Source organism: Brugia malayi (genome assembly GCF_000002995.4).
Source record: "Brugia malayi strain FR3 genome assembly, contig: Bm_v4_Chr2_contig_001, whole genome shotgun sequence".
Lineage (NCBI taxonomy): Eukaryota > Metazoa > Nematoda > Chromadorea > Rhabditida > Onchocercidae > Brugia > Brugia malayi.
This window is the reverse complement of record NW_025062476.1, coordinates 9,931,523-9,953,637: the sequence shown is the minus strand read 5'-3', so window position 1 is coordinate 9,953,637 and position 22,115 is coordinate 9,931,523. Positions and strand designations below refer to the sequence as shown.

The 22,115-nt window shown below is 31.3% G+C and overlaps 3 protein-coding genes and 2 non-coding genes across 6 annotated transcripts; 4 read left to right on the top strand and 1 right to left on the bottom strand.

Moving 5' to 3' along the window:
• Positions 1-237: 237 nt before the first annotated feature.
• Bm17532 (Uncharacterized protein) lies at positions 238-2,231 on the top strand (the record flags this gene model as incomplete). Its single annotated transcript, XM_043079111.1, has 4 exons — positions 238-291; positions 1,018-1,052; positions 1,211-1,248; positions 2,053-2,231. The coding sequence occupies 4 exons, from the start codon at positions 238-240 to the stop codon at positions 2,229-2,231; spliced, it is 306 nt and encodes a 101-aa protein (XP_042935045.1).
• Positions 2,232-3,717: 1,486 nt separating this feature from the next.
• On the bottom strand, positions 3,718-14,580 carry Bm5019 (putative DNA topoisomerase II, putative; the record flags this gene model as incomplete). 2 transcript variants are annotated; one of them, XM_043079110.1, is made up of 33 exons in its annotated part: positions 3,718-3,984; positions 4,285-4,392; positions 4,512-4,643; positions 4,707-4,873; positions 5,007-5,052; positions 5,133-5,285; positions 5,477-5,584; positions 5,672-5,746; positions 5,836-5,991; positions 6,309-6,506; positions 6,637-6,789; positions 7,065-7,200; positions 7,299-7,498; positions 7,697-7,841; positions 7,923-8,009; positions 8,131-8,279; positions 8,359-8,457; positions 8,680-8,853; positions 9,100-9,266; positions 9,344-9,449; positions 9,754-9,864; positions 9,983-10,108; positions 10,416-10,607; positions 10,701-10,943; positions 11,157-11,261; positions 11,485-11,658; positions 11,761-11,973; positions 12,615-12,712; positions 12,973-13,118; positions 13,504-13,661; positions 13,961-14,133; positions 14,207-14,318; positions 14,545-14,580. In XM_043079110.1, the coding sequence occupies 33 exons, from the start codon at positions 14,578-14,580 to the stop codon at positions 3,718-3,720; spliced, it is 4,713 nt and encodes a 1,570-aa protein (XP_042935044.1). The 2 variants fall into 2 exon arrangements, with proteins under 2 accessions (XP_042935044.1, XP_001900830.2); XM_001900795.2 differs by lacking the exon at positions 14,545-14,580 and having other exon boundaries at positions 14,207-14,354.
• A 5,649-nt stretch (positions 14,581-20,229) lies between these two features.
• Bm5456 (Uncharacterized protein) lies at positions 20,230-21,530 on the top strand (the record flags this gene model as incomplete). The annotated part of the gene is made up of 4 exons (XM_043079109.1): positions 20,230-20,311; positions 20,910-21,008; positions 21,130-21,175; positions 21,326-21,530. The coding sequence occupies 4 exons, from the start codon at positions 20,230-20,232 to the stop codon at positions 21,528-21,530; spliced, it is 432 nt and encodes a 143-aa protein (XP_042935043.1).
• Positions 20,458-20,530, top strand: Bm14588. The gene has a single exon. It is a non-coding gene; the product is annotated as a tRNA-Phe (tRNA).
• On the top strand, positions 20,610-20,681 carry Bm14589. The gene has a single exon. It is a non-coding gene; the product is annotated as a tRNA-Pro (tRNA).
• Positions 21,531-22,115: the final 585 nt, after the last annotated feature.

Genomic DNA, 22,115 nt, shown 5'->3' with positions numbered 1-22,115 from the left:
GTAATTTGAAATGCATAACTGTAAATTGTGAATTATTTAGCAGTGAATGCTGTTTACTAAATACAGATTTACAGTTGATGGAAGGATTGCCTCATGAAAGCTTTACAGAATCTGTGATGATTCTGTAATATCCGAATGATCAATTTCAAATCCAGTTCAAATTTAAGAAAAAGTTTCAAATTCTAAGAAACAGTATTCATATCTTTTGAGTCATAACTCCATCATTAGCTATTAACAATGACGGAAGTAGATGGAACTAGGTGGGATAATTTGGCACTTTGCATCGTACAAGTTTGAGTAGTTTTTCCTTTGTAATAACCTTATGTATGCTTTTTTGAAGTGATCTGATGACCTGATTCAGTTTTATTACTGTTCAGTTCATTTAACCTTAAGAATTTTATAAAAAACTTAACAAATGTAATGGAATGAATAATTATAATTCTATGCAAATGAAATGGAATGAATAATTATAATTCTATGCAATTTAAAGTTAAAGAGGGATTTTATAGAAGTTCATTAAGTTACAATACAAGAGAGAAACCATGAATTTTATGTTTACGTTACGCAAGTTTAGATTAGATTTCCTGTCACTGGACATACGAATCTTTCTTTTAAATGCTAATCAAACTGTATCAGTGTTTTACATACTTCATCTACTGATCAAAAACTGCATTGAATTCTACTTTTTAATTCTTTTGGTGTAAACGCTTTACAAGTATTCTGAGATTCAATTTGTCTAATTTTCTACAAATTCGTTTTCCTATTCAGCATTCCAACTTTCTCTCTCATTCTATTGCTTTTCATTTGAAACAGCTTTCACATCCATTTTTCATCTTTCTTTAAAATTTTCATGCTTGTTAATGATTTGTTTAGGCTCAGAGAAAGAAATGATTCGTTCAAAGGAAGAAATAAGGAGTGAGAGAACAAATCAGTTATTTCGAATTGAAGTTTTCAAGTAACAGCGAACACCTGGCAGTCAAATGATGGTTCGATTTTCAGCACTGCTACTATTGCTAGCTAGTTGCAGTGCTATTTCGAGTTCAAACAACCAAGTAAGACTGTATTTCAGTTTGATAATCATTCAGTCAAATTCACTTTGTTATTCGATATAATTTCATCTAATTGCTCTTCACCGTACAGTAATTGTGTGATGAAAATCAAAAGACTTAAGGATATTATTCATCTGGTATTATTTATTTGACCGTTGCAGATTGAATAACATATCCATTGACAGTTGGAGTTATGCACGTATACATCGACACAAAGCTTCACTTTTAATTTCCTTTTTTTTATTTTCCTGTTTTTTAACTTAAAAACGAACAAATTTGAAAGCGTGATTTGTCGGAAAACCAAAAAAATTTTTTTTACACATTAAGTGTTTAGAATAATGCTAATGATTCATTACTATAAACCAATTCGATATTCCTTTGTTTTATCCCATTTTTTGAAACGATGAATTCTTTATCTAAAAGTCAAATAGTAAATGTATATCTGTCTTCATTGTAAATGTTAATCTGTTAAGCCAGCCCACTTCTTACATCCTTAAAAATCTTCTCTAATCAGTGAATAAAAAAGGAAGGATCGAAAGGAAGTCTTCTCTTCCTCCTCTTCAACAGTACCATTTATTTCTTCTTTTTCAATTATTTGACTGTATATTGTATCGATTCACATTTATAAAGAAAACAAATCATATCTGAGTCAATATCGCGGGTAAAAGGCAAAAGATTCAGTTCAAGTTCTACAGACTTGAAGTAAGTCAAGTGAACTTTTAGCTAATCTAAATCATCTACTTTCGACCAAAAAGTTACTTCAAATTCACGACATGATTGTCCTGACGGAATGATAACAGCTGCTTGAACTTCAAACAAACCAAAAGATACTGTTATACTGATTAAGGCCAAGGGTCAATAATCTGTCATTGATAGTTTGATAATCGATTAATTAAACAAGAACTCAGTAGGTAATAACACGTAAATCTTATGCAAATAGTCCTATAAATATTAATGTCATTTATAGAATGACTGGCTAAATTATTCTCATTATCTAATTTAGAATCAAATCAAACGCCCATCAAACCAATTTTTGATACCATATTGGCGACTGTTACAACGCAATCGAAAAGTGATGTACCACCGCACGAGTTATCACGGATGTCCTTAATTTCTTTCCCGAACCCAACCGGACCGTTATTTAAAGGAATAGAACGTTCTTATCTCAATGATTCGGATTGATTGATTTGAGACATTTTTATAATATGTTGTGAAATCTATCTTATATTGATTTCGCTTACAGTAGTTATATCCTATTTTTCTTTCTTCATCGTATTACTGCAATAGAATAGACAGATGAGAAGTTAATTTCGTTTGCTCTCTAATTCTGTTTTCGATTTTGTAAACATTTCTGCAGAATAAATTATTAACTCACAATACGGAGACATTAAAGTAAATTAAACAATGCTTCATGATATGTCAGAGTGATTTGCAAGGATAACATTGACTCAATATAGAACTTTAGACTCTTTTAGCCTCTACTTTACTTGCAAATTTTATTGCATTGAGCTCACATGCTTGTTGCAGGTTGCAGTAGTAATTTTAATCTGCATGCATTTCTGCACTATTCTAAATCAAATCTACAAAATTTAAAATAAATTTCATAATTCAAAAATCCTGTCATTCAAATCTCAATTATCTGATATTTTTACGATAAACCATTTGACATTGCGTCTCCCAATACCACATGTATAGCCGTTGTTGACCAATTTCTTTAAAACTGGTTCGAAAGCACTTTTTGTGATTTTATTGCTTTTTGTTTCCTTCCCAAAAAATTCCCCCTATAAATCTGACTTCAGTAATTGAGTAAAATATATATATTTGGACTTCCATATAAGCTAGCTGTACAACACAATGCACATCACCACTTACACTCAGATCGTCTCTGCTGTTACGCAACAAGCGCGCAGCAATATCTTTCTGATTTCATTTAAAATCCCCGAGAACTATCTCTATGTAATTATCCCACACTCTTCATTTTCACATGGTATAAAGCTATTCCGTAGGTTTTGAACGAAATGTCACACCTTATGACTTCTACTGCCTAAATCTGACTGCCACAGCCATTTCAGCCCCACTTTTGAGTTAAAAACTGCTCCACTTCACTTCTGTTGAATCGTAGCCCTCTCCTCACTCTATAATGTTTCCTCATCCGTTCAAAAAAGGCAAAATGATAAATTGATGAGGTCTTACTTCAGAATGAATTTGGTAATTATATCACGAAAATGGAAGAATAAGATGATTAACGTGAAAAGAAAAAATAAGCTCTTGTCAGAAAAAAAAAAAATACTTAAATACTTTATATAACTCATAAAGGAGACAAATATTGAAATCACAAAAAGTGAAGAGATCAAAAATAACCTATATACAAATTAGGAGATATTGATTAAACATACTATTTTGTTCTGAATTATTCGGCATGTGAAACCAAATAAAGTTCTATGCAAAAAACAAAATCATAAGTTGATCTTATTTTAAACAAAATTGTATATAAACTCAAGTAAGATCACATTGCCGTTCAGAAAAAATGAACACAAACGAGGTACGGAACAGGTAGACAATTTTTTGAATTGCAATGACCATAAAACAAATAAATCACTGTACTTCAATTGCATAAGATCAGAATTAGTCAATGGATGTTTCAGCTTTAGTTCGACAAAAAGATTTCTTAGTTGCTTAATTCAAATTCTTCATCACTTTCAATTTTCTTTCGCCGCTTCATCTGGTGTGATGATGATGTACTCTCAGACAATCCAGGAATATCATCACTATCGTCATCGTTATCATCATCAAAAGTGTATTTAACAGCTTTAAGCTGCCGGCCTCTTTCACGAGGACGTACAGCAGCTGGTTCAAAGGGGACGTCAGCACCACCATCACTACCTTCATCATCATCATCATTAGATTTCACTTTTCGCTTTCTGGACTCCGACCCCTGATAATATAAAGTAATTGGTAAATGAAACAATGATGATTTTAAGCGTATTAAAAAAAAAAAAAAAAAAACCATTTCATAGTTTAAAGAAGAGGAGGAAGCAATACTTTTTGGAAAATGATAAAATTGGGCACATTATGAAAAATAAAACTACTCGAAAAACTTAACTCTCACCAGCGCAAAATCTTGAAACTTCGCAAATTTTAATTTATGATTTCACTGTTATGTGCGTGAGGAGGCAATGCTTTTTAGAAAATGATGACACAACTGTCGAGCATTCCCTTTGGTCAGAAAGTTTACCTTTTTATTTTCTTTCGTGATTTTTGCTTTAGGCTTTGTTTGTTTTTTAGATTTGGCTTCTTTGATTTCAGCAATATCTCTTGATTTTGTATTACTTCCAGATGGTTTCTGTAGATTAAGCATCAAGTGAGGTTTATACCGATATGGTGAAAATCATTTCTATTTTTGGAAAAACAAATAAAGAAATAAAAAATCCAAAAAATCTATTTAACTAAATTAAAATTAACCTCATTTAAAAAAAGATCATCCATTTTTTCATGAAATTTTTTCTTGTCCTCACCACTGCCTGACTGCATCAAACTACCCTCAACATTAGTATCATCACTAGTCAAATCCATTTTAGTTATCGACTGTTCCGCCTGAAAGCGATTTGAAATTCAAAAACAACGTCCCAGAAGATTTTCTTAAAAAAAACTGCTAACTCGTCTCTTCCTATCTCCAGCTGTTGTTTTTTTAATCTCAATCACATCATCATCGTCGTCATCAATAACGTAATCAGATTCATCGAAATCATCTTCACTGCTGTCGGATTCCCACTTATTTCGCTTCCCTTTTTTTGCTTTAGCATTCATTGAATTGCCATCTCGATCTGAAAAATTCATTACCACATGGAAAAATTAAAAAATTGAGAAGTGTTTTTCCTGCTTAGTGTTTCCCTGGCGCTGAAACCGTATCCAAACGAAATCATTCATTGCCAAATAAAAAGTGAACCGAAAGCTTACCATTTTCTTTTCGTTGACGCTTGGGCTTCCCTTTGTTTTTCTCACCCTAAATATATAAAAAATATACACATATACTTTTCAAATATCTCTATAAATAATATATGAAAATTCAACGAAAGACGTAACCCCCTCATCGTTCTCATCCTTTATTTGTTTTGGCTCTTTTGATATTCTTGGCTTCCTAACTTTTTGTTCATCTGTCTTCTTGCCTTCATATTTTTCTTTAATAGCATCTAGAGAAGGATGTACTCGAATTCCGTTCGGATCAGGAAGTACTTCCTAAATAACCAAAAAGTTATATCAAAATTATGAAATAACATCGAATTAGAACAAATATTTTAAAAAATTTACAAATAAATCACTACCACAACAAAAAGAATTTTTTCTTGAATGAAAACTTACTTTGCTTAGATGTCAAAGCATTCTCCTAGAAATATCTACTGCAAACTTTTTCTGTCTTAAAAACATACTTGTACAAGCGTGCCCGCTTTCTTACGTCCTCCTTTCATGGCTACACCAGCAATTTTTTTGACAGCATCTTTTACTTGCAATTCTATATCGGCTCTTTCTTTAGCTTCCTGGAAAAGACATAAAAATTTTCTCGTGTTAGACAGAAAATTCTACCCAAAACGAAAAAAGAAAATAAATATGTCCACTTAACAAACCTGTTTTTCCAATTCAACTAAAAAATTATTCAAATCTTCTTCCCACAAATCAGACCAAGTTTTTAATTCCAAGGCCTGAAAAAAACGTTTAGTTCAATCAAATTTGAATATTTGAATTAAAAATAAATTTTAAGGAAAAAAAATACAGAAACCGCAAAATGTACCTTTAACTCCTCCAACTTTAGTTCGCTATCGTGTAACAATTTATCCTTTTCTTCTTCCGACAATTTTAAAATTGCCATACCTACTAAATAATCATAATCACTCAGTTTTTTCTCCAAATCCTTCTTCATCGGAGAAACCGATGATTCTGATTCTTCCTTAAACAGTAACATTTAATAAAAAAATAGCGAACTGTAACAACTTCTGACCAAAGATAACCAATGAACTACAAAAAACCACAGCAAGAAATTATACAATGGAATTTACATACACGAAAAACATTCGTTATTTCGTAAAAACTTTATTTCTAGAAAGCAAAGAGGGCGATAGATGGAGAAAGGGAAAAAAGGAAACAGAGGGGATACACTATAAAAACAAAACACTACTTACTATTGTAATAATCCTTACTTAACAGCACAACACCTACGTACAATATTTGGAAAATAAAAACTGAATATTTTAAAAGAAAACAAACCTCTTCTTCACCTTCCATTTCTTCGTCATCTACCTGAAATTCACCAGTCATTTCAAGTTCACGTTTTCTCTGTAATTCTTTCCATTTTTTCACTGGATCTGGATCGAAACCTTTTTTCACCAACTGCTCCACTATTACTGCCTTACGTTTATTCTCAATCAATATTTCACCTTTGATTTTTTCCAAAATAAAACGTGCCTAAAATGTCAGTGACTGTGAAAAATTAAAATGAGACTAACTTTTTTTAAGAAAAATAACTTTGACACTCCTTTTAAGAAAAATGATCAGTAATTTGAAACTTCAACTTCTACGGAGAATAGGAAAATACCTGATTGCTCAGCCGTTCGCTTTGAGCACGAAGCATGCCCTCTTGGAATGCTTTTCGTTCGATGTACTTTTTTTTTCTTATTTCGAAAAACTCTTTACAAATCTCTTCTACATTTGAAAATCTCCTCAGGCAACCCAAAGGGTCAAACAGAACCTACAAATATTTCACAATTATTTGTAAATTTTTTTGGAAAATGTGAAAAATATCAATTTCGATCGAATGATGATTAAAATATGCGCCGTAAGCTCAGAAGATTCAGGTGTATCACTTCAAATATTAGATTCTGAAATATGCGAAAACTAGTAAAATAAGTGGTAAATACTAAAATCTAAAATGATCCAAATTATGAAAGTTTGCTAGGTGTATTTTTAACGACTAACATCTAATTACTTTTAACTTGCTTATTATATTTCGGCTAAGTTGCATACCATAGAGCTTATATTTATTGCCGTTTGCAGCTTAAATATTTTATGCAGTCCTTCCATTTTTGCTTCCCTCAGCTTCGCTGGATTCATTTTTACAACAAATTTAACAGTTGTATCAGTGTGATATTCTTTGAAATCTCTGAAAAATTTCTAGTAAAAAATAAACTGATTGTTCCTCATGCAAAGCAAATCAGTACTGAAAAATGCAGATATGCCTGCACATCACGAAAGACGTACTGTATTAGAGGAGGCTGTTTATCAGATCCTTCCAGCATGGATTCTAAGACACTTTCTTTGTAATTTTGTGTCCAAGTTCGTATAGGTAACTCGGTGATTTCAATTGTATCATCACCCAAAAGAGCTATCTCACCACTGCAAATATATCGTGACTCATCTAATTTCTCGATAGTTCCGCGGAAGTTCTTGAACCATGGAATCTAAAAAGGAAAAACCAACACCTTTTGAAAAAATCAACATCTTGCACAGCAATGAAAAAACCAGCACCAACACTCATAGAAAATTCCTTTTTTCCATTACATTTAAGATATATCCAGAACAGAGAGTAAATTTTGAAAATTTCTCGCATTAATAAATGTAAACTCCAACTCTGAGAATTCAGTAAATCAAAAACATACCAGAGGTTTGGGTTCTTCGCCACGTATTAAGCGTCGCATATTATCAACAATTTCACGTGGGTTGTAGTTTGGTATCTTCGTTGACCAAGCGGTACCAATGCCTTCGGCCCCGTTAACCAAAACTGTGGGTATAATTGGACAATACCTACGAAATTCAATAGAGTATATAGATATACACTTAATAAATTCGTTTTTTCTTCATTTGTAATGACCAAAAGAAACTCACCATTCGGGTTCAATTCGTTGATTCTCTTCAAATAGGAAGCGTAGAACATTTTCATCAACAGCGGGGAAGAGTGCTCGGGTTACAGGACTGAACGAATATGTTGTAACAATTAAATTTAAAATCAAACATTCTGCAATCAAATTATCAACATCTCAATTTGATGACTTGAACAAAATTTAGTAAAGAAATGTTAAATAAACAAGCTTACTTGAGCTGTGTGAAAATATAACGTGGACTTGCACTATCCTTTCCACCTTGCAAACGTGTACCGAACTGACCGATTGGTAACAATAAATTAATGTTATTCGAACCAACATAATCCTGAGCCAGATTCACGATTGTTGACATAAGTGAAGCCTAAAAACTGATTTGAAATTTATGGCGATTTCTCTGCAGTACGTGTATTAGTGAGTGAAAGCTAGAATTTATTCAGTACCTCCCCGTGATGATAAGCAGACATTTCTCCAACTGCACCAGCAAGCTGAGCTACTTTCACTTCTTTTTTATCTGCTCGTTTGAAGCAAGTGAACAACACCTAAAAATAACCGGAAGAGACTCTAAAAATAATGAAAGTAGTTAAGTAACAAAACTGAAGAACTTTTAATTTAAGACTAAATTTTCCACAATCTTTTATAAGTTTAAATGAAAACCGGGTTGAGTACATCACGGGAAAACCCATATATATGTAATCTATTATATATGCTAGAACTCTAACTATAAAAATAAAAAATTAAGTATTAACAATTACATAACTAACCTTACGCTGTCCAGGTTTTAATCCATCAACCAAACTTGGTATGGATCTTTCATTATCAGCATTTGAAAACAAAACCAATTCTTTATTGACGAAATCTTTGAATGAAACAGCACGAGTATCTTTATCGTATAAATATTCTTCCGTTAATCCTTGCTCACGTCTTGTTTTTTTTTCCTAAGAAAACGATGGAAGGAAATCCCCAACCGCAGATGATTAATAAAAGTAGCTCTCAAGACCAACTATGGTAATAACCAGACCTGTGCCACAGATATTCTTATTTTATTGTTTTAATGTTATTCTACCTGATATGAACGTGCAAGCATTTACTATTTTTTTTGTTAAAGGTTATTTCTATAAGAACTGAATACACTACAATATAAATACATAAAGATTTGCTATGTATGAATGTAATATACTTACAGCCATCCAATTCGTCAACCATACTTTTCGATCTTCAATCTTCTTCTTACTAAATGCCATATCCAAAGAACTGTCATCTTCCTCTCCTGAGTATTGAAATCTAATACGATGGCGTATCATATCGGTGAAATATTCTTTGGCTTCCTTCGAAGTTGATGTACCCAAACCTAAACGATTAATATGCATAACTAATAATGTATCATAAGAAATCATAGATTTTTAGACAATAGACAATGCGGCAAACCTTTGTAGTATTTTATGCGGTATGTCTTCCAGTTCTCAGTATTATTTCGCCATTCAGCGTATTCTGGAAGTGAAAAGAAAGAAAGCGATTCTTTACCCTTCGTAGCCTGCAAATATTGAAATTATGCAAAACCGTAAATAACTGTCCAAATAAGGACTAAAACCTTTAACCATATAAGCAACTCTTGCCTCTTAAAGAATTTAAAACTTTACTATTTTATGTAATCTTAACCTTAAATGCACTGAGAAAAAAATTAAAAATTTAAGGTAAACTCATATAAAATGTAGCCTTAAGACAGTCGAATCGAACACACTTTTATTATTTCTTACTGCAAACCTTTCAACCAACTTCAAAGTAACGAATTATTTTAATATCCCTAAGAATAAAAAATTAAATATATCCAGATTTACCTTAACAATTGGTGTTATGAATTCTTCAACAAAATTACGACGAATTAGTACTGGCCAATTATAATGAATAAAATTTATTACAAGGCCCTTAATATGCGAACCATCCTGATCCTGCATTTAAGCAAAATAAAAAGTTGAGAAAAAGAAAAAAATAAATTTTTTAAACAAAACGAGTAAGCAAATTCAATTTAATTACTCAATAAAATATTGTTGACGAAAAATAAGCCACCTGATCAGCCATAACCATTATTTTTCCATAACGAAGTGTTCTCATATCTTCATCTTTGTCATATTTCAAACGATACTGTAGTCCAATGATTTTAATTAGAGAATTTATTTCTGCATTTTCCATAATCTGAAATTACCTCAAAAACTAAATTGAAAGAAATTCTTGAAAAGTTCTTAAGCTTAATTAGTATCACCAAAAATCCACACCTATTAACATTTCGTTCATCTCCTAATCATACTACAAATTTGAGGTGATACACCTCACGCCATATTCGAATCAGTTATACGATAGGTTTCTGAATGATCAACATTTCCTTATATTCAATCTACGAGTTAAAGTTACCAATATACATATGAAAGTTATACATTAACCGTTCTGGCTCTATAAGAAAAGAAAACGATTGATGCAGAACACACCAAAAAAGAACTAATACCTGTTTATGACTGCCTTCACGAACATTTAGCATTTTGCCGCGCAATGGAAAGACACCGTAACGGTCACGACCGACGACACCCAATCCAGAAACAGCGAGTGACTTAGCCGAATCTCCTTCAGTAAGTATTAGCGTACATAAAGAGGAATTTTTGGTTCCAGCGTCATTTGCATCTTCTAGTTTTGGTATGCCCTGAATAGATATGTATTATATAATCACGAAAAGAAAACTATTAAGCAAGTAAATCCGGAGTAAATCTTCAAACACACTGAAGACAAAATAAACCTTTAGTTTGCTGGTTTTTTTACTTGAACATTTCTTATCCAGGGTTTCCTGCTGTTTAAAACGAACCCATGCCAAGACAGCTTCAACAATTCCGCATTTCATCACGGCATTGATGAATCTTTCAGATAGTTCACACTTACTGCCAAAACTCTTTGCTTGCAAGGTCATTGTCTCCTTTGTCTGTGAGTCAAACGTTGGATTCTCGACAAGCGAGTTCACAAAGATCCACATGTGACTCTTAATCTAAAAGAAAATAACTAGAATTCAAGTTCAAAATCATGCATTTCTTCATAAAATAAGTAACTCGTTTATTAAGACTGCTATTCATCCGCTTATCTATAGCACAATATAATGACATGTACTGATCGACACGAATGGATAACGCCAAAATTTAACAGATCTATCGGCAAAAAAAGAAATCTAAGTATTAACTAATTATAAATATCAAAATCTTACTTGAAACGGCTTAACATTTACTCCGCTTTTTCCTACTTTCTTTTTGATTGTATCTATCAGCTTAGCTGTGATTTGATCAGCAACGTAATCAACATGACGACCACCCTAAATTAAAACGACTGGATTTTCATTTTTCTATTAAAATAAGAATATTTAAATAAGTAAGATAAGTAGTCTTATTCAGATATTTCTGTATTTTATTCCAGCCTGCTGATCTGTAGCTCCTGTTTTTTTTTTTTTTTTTTTTTTTTCAATTTCACATTTTATCATTAGAAAAAAACAAAACAAGAGATGTATGAAGAAAAAAACCAAAGACAGTATGGCTCACCTTCGTGGTAGCAATCGAATTCACAAAAGAAACTTGCTGAAACCCTTTTTCTGATACCGTTAAAGCTACTTCCCATCTTTCATTAACCTGTTCATAAACAACTTTATATGGTTCTCCGTCATTATCAAGATTATGTTTTGCATACTGGTCTACATATTGCTTAAAGCCTTGCACCTGAAAAAAATCCGTAAGCACAGCAAATATCAAAAAGAAACTTTAGCAGGATTCAAACAAAACAAAAATCCACAGACTTTATAATTGAAAAATCATTTTTACCGGTAGCAGTTTGCCGTTCAAATATACTTTGACACCTTTCGTCGAACCAGCAACATCATATGCTCGACGTGATATCAGCGAAATAATGTCATCATCGAGTTCGGTCATTCTGAATTTTGCAAGATCCGGTTTGAACGTTACCCGTGTAAAATCTTCACCACTTGATTTACTTACAAATGGGTCTTTGTCTTTCGTCATGTTATTCTTCCAAGTCTTAAAAAAATACAACAAAGCTAAGTTAAAATTAAAGTCAATAATTATACAAGTGTCACAAAAATCGAAATATAATGTTCGAAAGACTTATTTGAATATGCTGACAGCCAAATTTATATTTGATTATTAACAGGTGTAGGCTCTTTTCCAGCTAATTTTCTTTACAAAACATAGAAACAAAATCCACCTGCAATATTGAAATATTGGTCTTCTAATCTGACAGTCATTCCAACTCTCAATATATAAAGGGTAAAAACCATTAAGAGGGACATCCTTTATTCTCACTAATCTCTGTTGTAAGCCAATGATTACTACGTAACAGTTAAAACCGTTGTTTGCAATCAGTTTTTGAATGTGGCAAGCTTTCATTCGATTCGTTTCACCATTCACTCAGTTAGTTTACTTTTAAAAAATGGTGCACCAATGGCAGTAACAATATATTTGATGATTGTTGGTATAACTTAATATTTACTTTGTTCATTTCTTTACTATTATTCAATAAATTCGATATTGCACGATATCGCAAAGGAAAAAAGAAAAAAACAGCACTGTCGACACTGTGGAATTATGACACGAAAACACACACTAAAAATCTCCTCTACAACAAGAAAGACCAAAACATTATGCACGCAGAAACTTACTTGCTTGAAAGCTTTGCCATATTCTTTGGAAGATGTTTCAACTGTAAATTCCCTGCTGAATATGTTGCATAGTTTGGCACCATATCCGTTTCGGCCGCCTGAAAACTTTTTCCACAATATTCTTCAAAATAAGAAATGAATCGAAGCTTATGCAAAAGGTTTTGACCATTGAAATGTTTAGGAAATATACAAAAAGTTATCGAAAAAAATTACACAATACTTATGCAGTATACTGCTTTTAGTAGCAAGAAATACCTTCCAAGAACTATATTAAATTAAATCACAATAATCGGATAAGGTTTGAGGGATCTGTGACTCAATATCCATGAATAAACATGGTATCCACATGAGACCGTACCTGTTACTTTCCGTTCGCTATCATCATAATTTGAAGAAGTAAGCAGAGTACCAAATATGAGCTCTGGGACATATAACTGCTCTACCTTGTGTAGAACCACAGGAATACCCTTACCATTATTAAACACACTGATCTCGTTCGTTTCTCTTTAAAAATTAAAGTTCAATCCAATCTCTTTTGTACAAAGTTTCTTTTAATTACAGAAAAGAAAACAAACTATATTCCTTACCTTGCAAAGACTTTTACTACATCTCAGATTTTCAAAATATTGTTAATAATAAACCAATAAAAAAATAATGAATAATAGATTAGGAATAGTAGGTTTGGTCGTTCGCGGAATGAGACTTCTCAAAAAGTTCATGTGTAATTACTTTGTATACGGTCGCATTACTACATTGATACACTGCATAAAGAACAACTATTTTGTCAACTATTGCTGAAAAGCACTCAGGTATTTTGATGTGTAAATTATCAATAAGGCCAAGATTAGATGAGAATTACTAGAAATAAGTGGATTCACTAAAATCAAACTTATTAATATTAATTTTGATAAGATTCATCTTCGAATCGCGCTGTTTGTTGTCTGCTGCATTCACCAGAATCTCGTCAAATATTTTGTACAAACCAGGAACATATGAAATGTCACGTTGGATAATTCGTTCTGTTTCCATATCATACACCCATAATGGCTAAATTTAAACAAATTTAAACAAATGTGGAAGGAAAGAAGAAAAACATTAAAAATAATCTAATGTTTGTAAAATTAAAATTTAAATTGCATGAGTTCTCCGTCTTAAGCAGTGAGGATCATATAGTGACTGTTCTATTCACCAGGAAACTAAAAGAATTGTTATCTAATGAAGAGAACCAATACTATTGACGGTGCGGGAATAGAGGATTAGCATAAAAATAATAAATGTGCATTTTATCAAATAATCAGAGAAAATAGATCTTTTCTATTCCCTTTTGTTTCATTAACAAGACGTACCGCTTTATCAGTACGCTCAACGGAACCAATATATGTATCTGGACGTAGCAAAATATGTTCCAGTTGACTCTTTTTCTGGTAGATTTTTTCAATGCTTAGCCCTTTTGGCTGCTGATCAATATTCGTAAAAATATCCAATGGATCGCCATCATCACTCTTATCACCATTTATGACTAGAACAAAGAGGTTGCACAAATTAAGGGACATAAAGAAGAAATCACAGAAAAAAACACTAAAAAAAAAAACCTGAATTGCCATTTGTTTCCTTTTTCGATACTTGCTTCTTCTTAACTGGTAGCTTATCCTTTTTATCGGTTTGCTTTTTAGCTGTTTTTTTCTTTTGAACAGATGAATCAAACTGAAAATGAACATACTCAGCTATGCATGAATTCATAGTTCATCTTAAAAAAGGTTTTTTTTTTCTAATTCTAATCACTAAATTTTATGCAACTGCTTTCTGATCATTTACACAATTAGACAATTTAAGAGAATTTCAGACAACCGAAAAGGGCCTTAAACTAGGATTCAGTAAAGATTTGTAATGCTCAATTAGAATATGACGAATACCAAAAAAAACAACATACTGAAGGGTCGTAGTCAGACTCCTCGTCACTACTCATTATCAGTTACTGTAGTAAAGTGTTAAATTCAATTAACAGAGCAAAAATTTAGCTCTTAAAGAGTCGTCCTGAAACAGAACCAATTACGAATTCATCAGCTGATTCCAGCAACATTCATAATCACACTAAGAATTCACAGGTGTATAACAGTGACCAATTAGCAATTTAACAAGAGCTAATAACTTTAAAAGTGAACACAAAGGACGACTTGCAACAAAGTATTACTTGACAAAATTTTCTGACATTATATTTCCATTACGTAGTCAGGAAAATTAGGCTTTTTAACCGTGACATTGACTAAGAAAGGACGAAGAAGTATATAATACGTGAAATAATAAGAAAAGTTAAAAAAGACATATCACAAGCTAATAATGAAATGAGATAGCTAAAGAATTGCAGTAAAGAAAACATAATTAAAATTTTATGACTGATAATTGTGTAGTCTTTTTCTAATATTTGCACAATAATTTAGACATTTTAAAGGAAAACCTAACATATTACTTGAAAGAATGATTCATCGAAGATCTGTGAATCTAACATTTTTGCATCTGCCACTTTCTTTCATACAGATTCGTGAAGATCATATTCCGTTGAGATATACTGAACTGTCCCAAGTGTCACTCAAATCAACTCTCCTACCTCCCACCTCAGACTCAACCACCAGCTAATACAAGCATAGTGACTGCATAGACCAAGTGTCGATAGTCAATTCGCTGTTTATGTTATTTTGATTTGCTTAAAATGCAAAATTATTTTCTCGCTTTGTGATTTTACTTTTTTTTGAAGGTAATGAAAGCTTTTATCTTAAAGACTTTTGTCTTTTTTTTGTTTGAAGTCTATCATTTTAAGTATATAGTTTCAAAATTCATCACATGAGACATTGTTAGGCATAGAAGTTGTCCGAAAGGCATTTCAATGCGGTAAAGGACAAGCAAAGTGATAATAATTTCTTTCAAACATTTCATTCAATTCAGATGTTAAAATAAATGCATGAAATTTAAACAGTGGAACAGAATGAATTACACAAATGAAGTATTACTTCTGGTTAGGTAGACAAATTCATTCCTACCGCCATGGTTTGTGCTCACATTAGAAATCATTATCACATCGGTAAACGACATTTTTAATCCTTTTTCTGGAATATTTAATCTGTTGGTTAATGAAAAGAAAAAGCAAACGACCGACAAAAGTTCAGTGAAATAATAGAAGTACAAAAAGATTTTCTAATAGAAATTTCAAATGCATATTGAATGTTAATGCTATAACGGAACTAATTCATTCATTTATTATAGGCTGTCATGGACGACTAACTACCTGCAGCAGTGTTAATCATTCAAAATTTAACTAACTCAATCTGATGATAAGCAATTCATTATAAAAATGCAAACTAAAATAGTTAAAAGATAAAGGCTTAAAATAAGAGAAATAGGAGGTTTTGAATGACATAGAAATTTTTTAAATTGTTACTAATTCGGACAGTCTTGATTAATTTATACATTTAATTAAATGTTCATTTCATGCTCGCAGGTGTTCAATTGATATATATGACATTTCCTCTGTCATTCCTCACCTATTCGGGAAATCATTTCTGCATGGCCTTTGTAAAAGTTTAAAAAAAGGTACTGGAATTATAAAGCGAAAGATGCAATACAAAATGCAAAACTGTCACGAAATTAAGAGTTTATTGTTTTGACAAGGAAATAATGTCAAAAGAAAGAGATTCATCACATATGCCTTAAAAGAAGTAGTATTTAATTATTAAAACTTATTTGGTGTTTATCTAAATTATCGATTGATAATAAGATTGATGACAGGAACAGTGTAGAAGTAATTCATTGGTGAATTCATATCAGTTTATATTTTGTGATCAGCTAACACTGATCTTTGAGGCAAATGGTTGGCTGTTGCATGAGATATGAAGGTAAGCTGAATCCATTTGTTTAACAGTGATATATATATAATTTAGAAAAAAAGTAATACTTATTCCTAAACATTAAAAATTAAAAAAGTTTGTTCCATTACCATTCATTTCATTTTGAAATGCTTCATCAAATTTGGAAAAATCAAAAAATTTATTGTAATGCATCGTATGACCTATTTTATTTTTTTGATATAGGAAAATAAGAGACGGAAATTTTATTGCTGTGATAACCAGAAATCGCCATTTCTTCAACGAAAATATTTTATCTCTGAGCAGTAAATTTGCATTGCACGTGACTAGTATCATTAGTTTGAAGCACTAGAGCAAATCTCTCCAAGCTGAATTTGCTGAGGACATTAACTTCGGGTATCTCAAATTTTTTACAATGAATTTTAAAATGACCTTATTGAAACCTGATACATTCAGCAGATCAAATAAAAACTCACTCCATGCTTTCATTTTGTGCAATCAATGCATAAAGATACTTTTAAATAAAACAAAAAAGAGTTGGAATGAGGCTTATCTTCAAACAGAATTCCCAACTCAGTGATATAAATTGAATTTGCATTTGGTATCATCCTTAAAAGAAATAAAAGTTTACTAAAAAGCTAATTTGGTATTTCAGTCTGCACTTTCGCAAAATACCATAATATTTTCAGTACACATATAAATATGTTTAAGTCAGTTAAGCCTATAGTATGCTACACGTCTATAATATATATATATATATATATATATATATATATATATATATATCAATACTAGTTTCATTGCTAAAACGTCGAGAAAAAAATTACAATTCTTCAGCATAGTTTGTAACAAAGTTCAATTTGATCGTCTTATAATCACTTAATTATAGCTTTAACAAAGCCATTTAATTCTTTCCTATTTTATTTCTGAAAAGCCTCTTGCAAATGATAGGTTTGTAGTGTTCATTTAAACATTTCATATCAAAATTGCTGTGAAATTGGTTGCGCATCTTTTATTTGTTAATTCAAAATTTACTTCAATAGTTATGAATTATTTTTCGTATACATTTTAAGTAACATTGCATGAAGGTTAAAGAGAAAGAGAAAGAACACTGAATGACAGAGATTCTCTGAAATAAGAGTCTCCAAGTCTCGTTAATTGACAACAGCTACCTATGGAGCAATAAATGGATTTAAAAAGAATACGTACCCTTGTTAATTCTCTTTTCTTTCCAATGTTAAGAATGTAACTAAACAATACACTCTTTATATTTGCCATTCTTTTAACCCATCCTTCATTTGCCCAGTAGTTCAGGACTTGGCCTAGCACAACTCTTCCTCATTCGCTATTATTTCATAAGGTTGATTGTCAGGATAAAATGTTCTGGTGCTTGGCCTTAACTATAATAATATATGTGTCAGTAGCCATAAGATGTATTCATAGACTTATTTGGTATACGTAACCTTAACGCGAAAGCTTCAAATGTTTTCAAAATTCAGATATCTAAATGGAGTTATGCCTTGATTAACCCATTTACTTTTTAGCTTTATAATATGCATACCGGATATCCATTAGAACGGTGTTTGCATGAAGAAGTTTGAAAAGCCTTTTCACTTCAACTTCCAAATCCAATCATTCTACATCATTCTCTTCCTACCTCTTTCCTTATTTTGTGCTATCCTTCATTGTCAGTATTCTCCCTTCTACAACATCTTTCCAAATATTTCAGTTAGCTTTTGTGAAATACTTTCCATAAATATATATTTAGAGGAGAAATAATGAAGTTAATCTCTTTCACTTAAGTAAACGAATCCAAATAGCTCGGCTTATTTCCAATGTATTTTTGATGGTAGTTTTTCAGTTCCCAGCATTAATTTTTTATGAAATCAGATTCTATAAGAGATCTTTCGTATAACAAAATTAAGAATAAGTAAAGTATCGTTTCATTTGATGAAAACTTTGATAATGTACTATGCATGTTATTTACACAATGACAAGAAAAGAAAGCTTTTCTACTGAACCATTCTAGATAAACAGCTGAAGACAGGTTTTGTCAACTTTCAACTTCCATAACTTGTCACATAGTTGGCGTTGCATTAAATATCGAACATCCATCTTAGAAAAATTAAAAACAAAATAAAGAAAACTTCAATTTCACTTATGATTTTGAGACTTGTTTGTTTTTTTTTTTTTTTTTTTTTGTTTTATTAATATTTTTTTTATGGTTTTGAATGCGAATCTTTATATATATATATATATAGTGTCCTTTTTTTTTACTTTTTTTTAATTTGTTCTAAGGATAGGAGGGGTTTGATTGTTTTTAGTGGTAATGTTGTTTTGGTTTTGATTTTTTGGGTGTTAGTAGCTTTTTTTTGGTTTTGTTTTGTAATAATATTGTTGCGTAGAGGTGCAATATTTACTAATCACATTGGGTTTTTTTTTTTTGTATTTTTTTATTTTTTAATGGTTTTATTTTGTTTTTAATAATTATTTTTCCTATTAGTTTTTTAGTTCTGTGTTGGTTCAATGATAGACTGTAAAAGTAAAATTCACAGATTTTCGCTCTCTGGAAAAAAAATTACTTTAAAAAAAAGTGACTTACAATATCATTATTCCTTCTCACTTGTATTTATGTGTTTCTTTAAGTTTTTGAATCCTTTGTTTCATTGATCTGTTTCTTATCAAATCAACTTGAAATATTTTATAGTTAATTTATTCACAATGTAATTTTTTTTTAATTTTTGGGTGTGAAAATCTATAAAATAATATTTTAGACAAATACCAAAACCATATGTAAATTATTTCAAATCAAGTTGATGATTTTTTTGCAACTATTTCATGTCAATAGTAGAAAATGTTTAGAAATTACATAAATAGAAAATTGCTCGAATTAAAGAAGTGTGCAGTAATCCCTGCGGAATGGTTTGAAATTTGAAATTAATTGCTTGTACTTGTGGGAAAAAGGAGAGAGAGATAATTTAACATAGATTTAACAAAAGGCTACTTTATGGAAATTTAATGAAATGAGATAAATTGTGTTAAGATTATAGCATCACTTCCGATCAATGTTAATGAATTCACTTGCAATCTTGCAATAAAATATGTTGACATTTCTCATACATCATCGATATTCATTCATATCTTTTGCATGGCATCATTATATCGGTAACGAATGGGCAATTTGCCTTTTCAAGTAAATTTATATGAGCATCAAATGAACAAATGAGAATTATTATGATGACTGATGAGACTGAAATGGGATGTTAAGGCCTGTTTCAAGCTTACCAAAGAGCACTCATTTATAATTCTGCTAATGACAAAGCCTTACTGCTCTTAATTCAGTTCCTTTATCCACTGTTTAATGTTACTTTTTATCTAAACAAGAAGAAAAAAAAAGAGCAAATAGACAAAACGAAGAGATCATCTCTATCAAGAACAATACACAATGTTAATTCTCCGGCTAAGATGCCATCAGACAACGTTTCATTGCTAACTGATAACAACCTTAATACTTTATCACAAATTATCATTTTTTATAATCAACCTTATATTTTTCTCTAATTATCATATTTTTCACTTACACATCTGTTTATTTGTTTCATTTCATTCCAAGTAATCATTTTACTTCTTGAAAATATTTTTTTTTTTATTGAAATTTTTATATGAAGCATTTGTGTAAAGTTTATTCCCTATCACAAACAACTTATATTTTCCAGTGCAATAAGTTTTTCCAGCAATATTTAGAAGACGTATGGAGAATGGTGTCACCTACTTATTATGCTTTGTCCACTTTAACGACCACTCATCTTTTATTCCTTCAAGTAACAGCAGAACATAAAGGTTGTCACTTTGAAATTATCAAATCAGAATTCTACGGGTCATAAGGATGGCCAGGAATGTAACAAAGCATCTCTATTTCTAACATCTATTCTATGATTACCGAAATTGCCTAGAAAAAATTGAAAGTTTAAAGCAGTGGACTGTCAGCCATGATAGCTCAGTCGGGAGAGCGTTAGACTGAAGATCTAAAGGTCGCCGGTTCGATCCCGGCTCGTGGCAGGCCACATTTTGCCAACCTTTATGGAATAGGTATTGTCGTCAGCGCGACGCAAATAAGGCAATGGATTAGGTGTGTGGAGGCTGAGTGGTCTAGTGGTATGATTCTCGCTTCGGGTGCGAGAGGTCCCGGTTTCGATCACCGGCTCAGCCCATCCCTTTGCTAGCCTTTAAGGTTTCTCTCATGTAAACTTCTATTTGTTTATTAACTAAATGAATTTTGTTTAGGAAGTAATCCTTGTTGAAATGATAGATATTCTTAGGATGGCTTATTCCATAGTCACTGACTTCCCGTCTCTCTCTCTCTCCCTCTCTCCAACCAATCATCTGTCTCATTCTTCAATTTATATCATTTTATGACAATAAGCAATAGTACTTCCAGAGAGTTCGTCCAACTCAAAGCGAAAATGTTTCCAATGCAATATGCCATATGAATGCAATTTGGGCTTATGTTACGGTGATTACTGCATTAAATCACTTGGTACGATGATTTCTTATCAGAATTTATTTTAAAATTATTGGAAATATTTAGAATTTGAAATGTTTCACAATATTTATTAGTGATCTGTGTTATTTATAATTAATTAATTGATCTTTTTCAGCAAGCGATCAATATGTTAGCAAAGGATGCGAAAATAAAACATTTAGGTAAGATTAATCACTTACAGTTTGCGCACTCGATGCGTTAATGTCTTGACATTATATCCGGAAATGCTCATGGTTCTAAAATTTCAGTGAGAATAGACTTTTTTTCTGAATTTTTTTGAATTCGCTGTTCAGCTATTTCTGAAATTTCAGATTGGTAAACGGTGAGTCATACACACAGGAAAATTCGGAATCCATAGAGAAGCCATACTGTACAACGGAATACATGTTCGGAATTCAAAACATTATTTGCTACTGTAACGATGTTGATTTTTGCAATAGGAGCCAAAAAATCGAGGCCAGACTTATTATGATATCACTGTTTCTCTTTCTGATGATATTTTACTTTATTTTTTGACTTGTTGCCTTCTTTTTTTCTAGGATAGAGAAATTGTCAACTAATTTAAGAGATTTTTCTTTAATTTTCGGGATTCTTTTTCAAGAAATGAAATCTGCAACTGCTGGAATTAGAATTGAAAGTATGCACACTTTAAATTTAATAAACTTTTATTCAATTTACCAAAATTTGCAGACTCACATATATTTGTACCATCATTTGAAAGATATTCCAATTTAAATCCTATTTACAAACAATATTATTGAAACTTCATTTTCAAAATTTTCTGTGAAGTGTTGTCACCAAAATTGAGACTTATCAAATGAAAGATACCGTTAACATGTCTGCAACAGATATGAATGATATCAAACTGTTAATTTATTATAATTTATTTGAAATGAAAATTACTATAATTCTGTACTGTGTTGCTGTTTATTCTACATTAATGAGAGATTTCAAAAGAGTAATCAATTCATGCACTGATCAATTACTGTTCTTATCTTATCATTAGATTGCTGTTATTCTCATAGAAACTTCATTTCTTAATTTTTATTAACATTACTAAGGAAGGAAACATTATTACACTAATAACATATAAAGTGATGC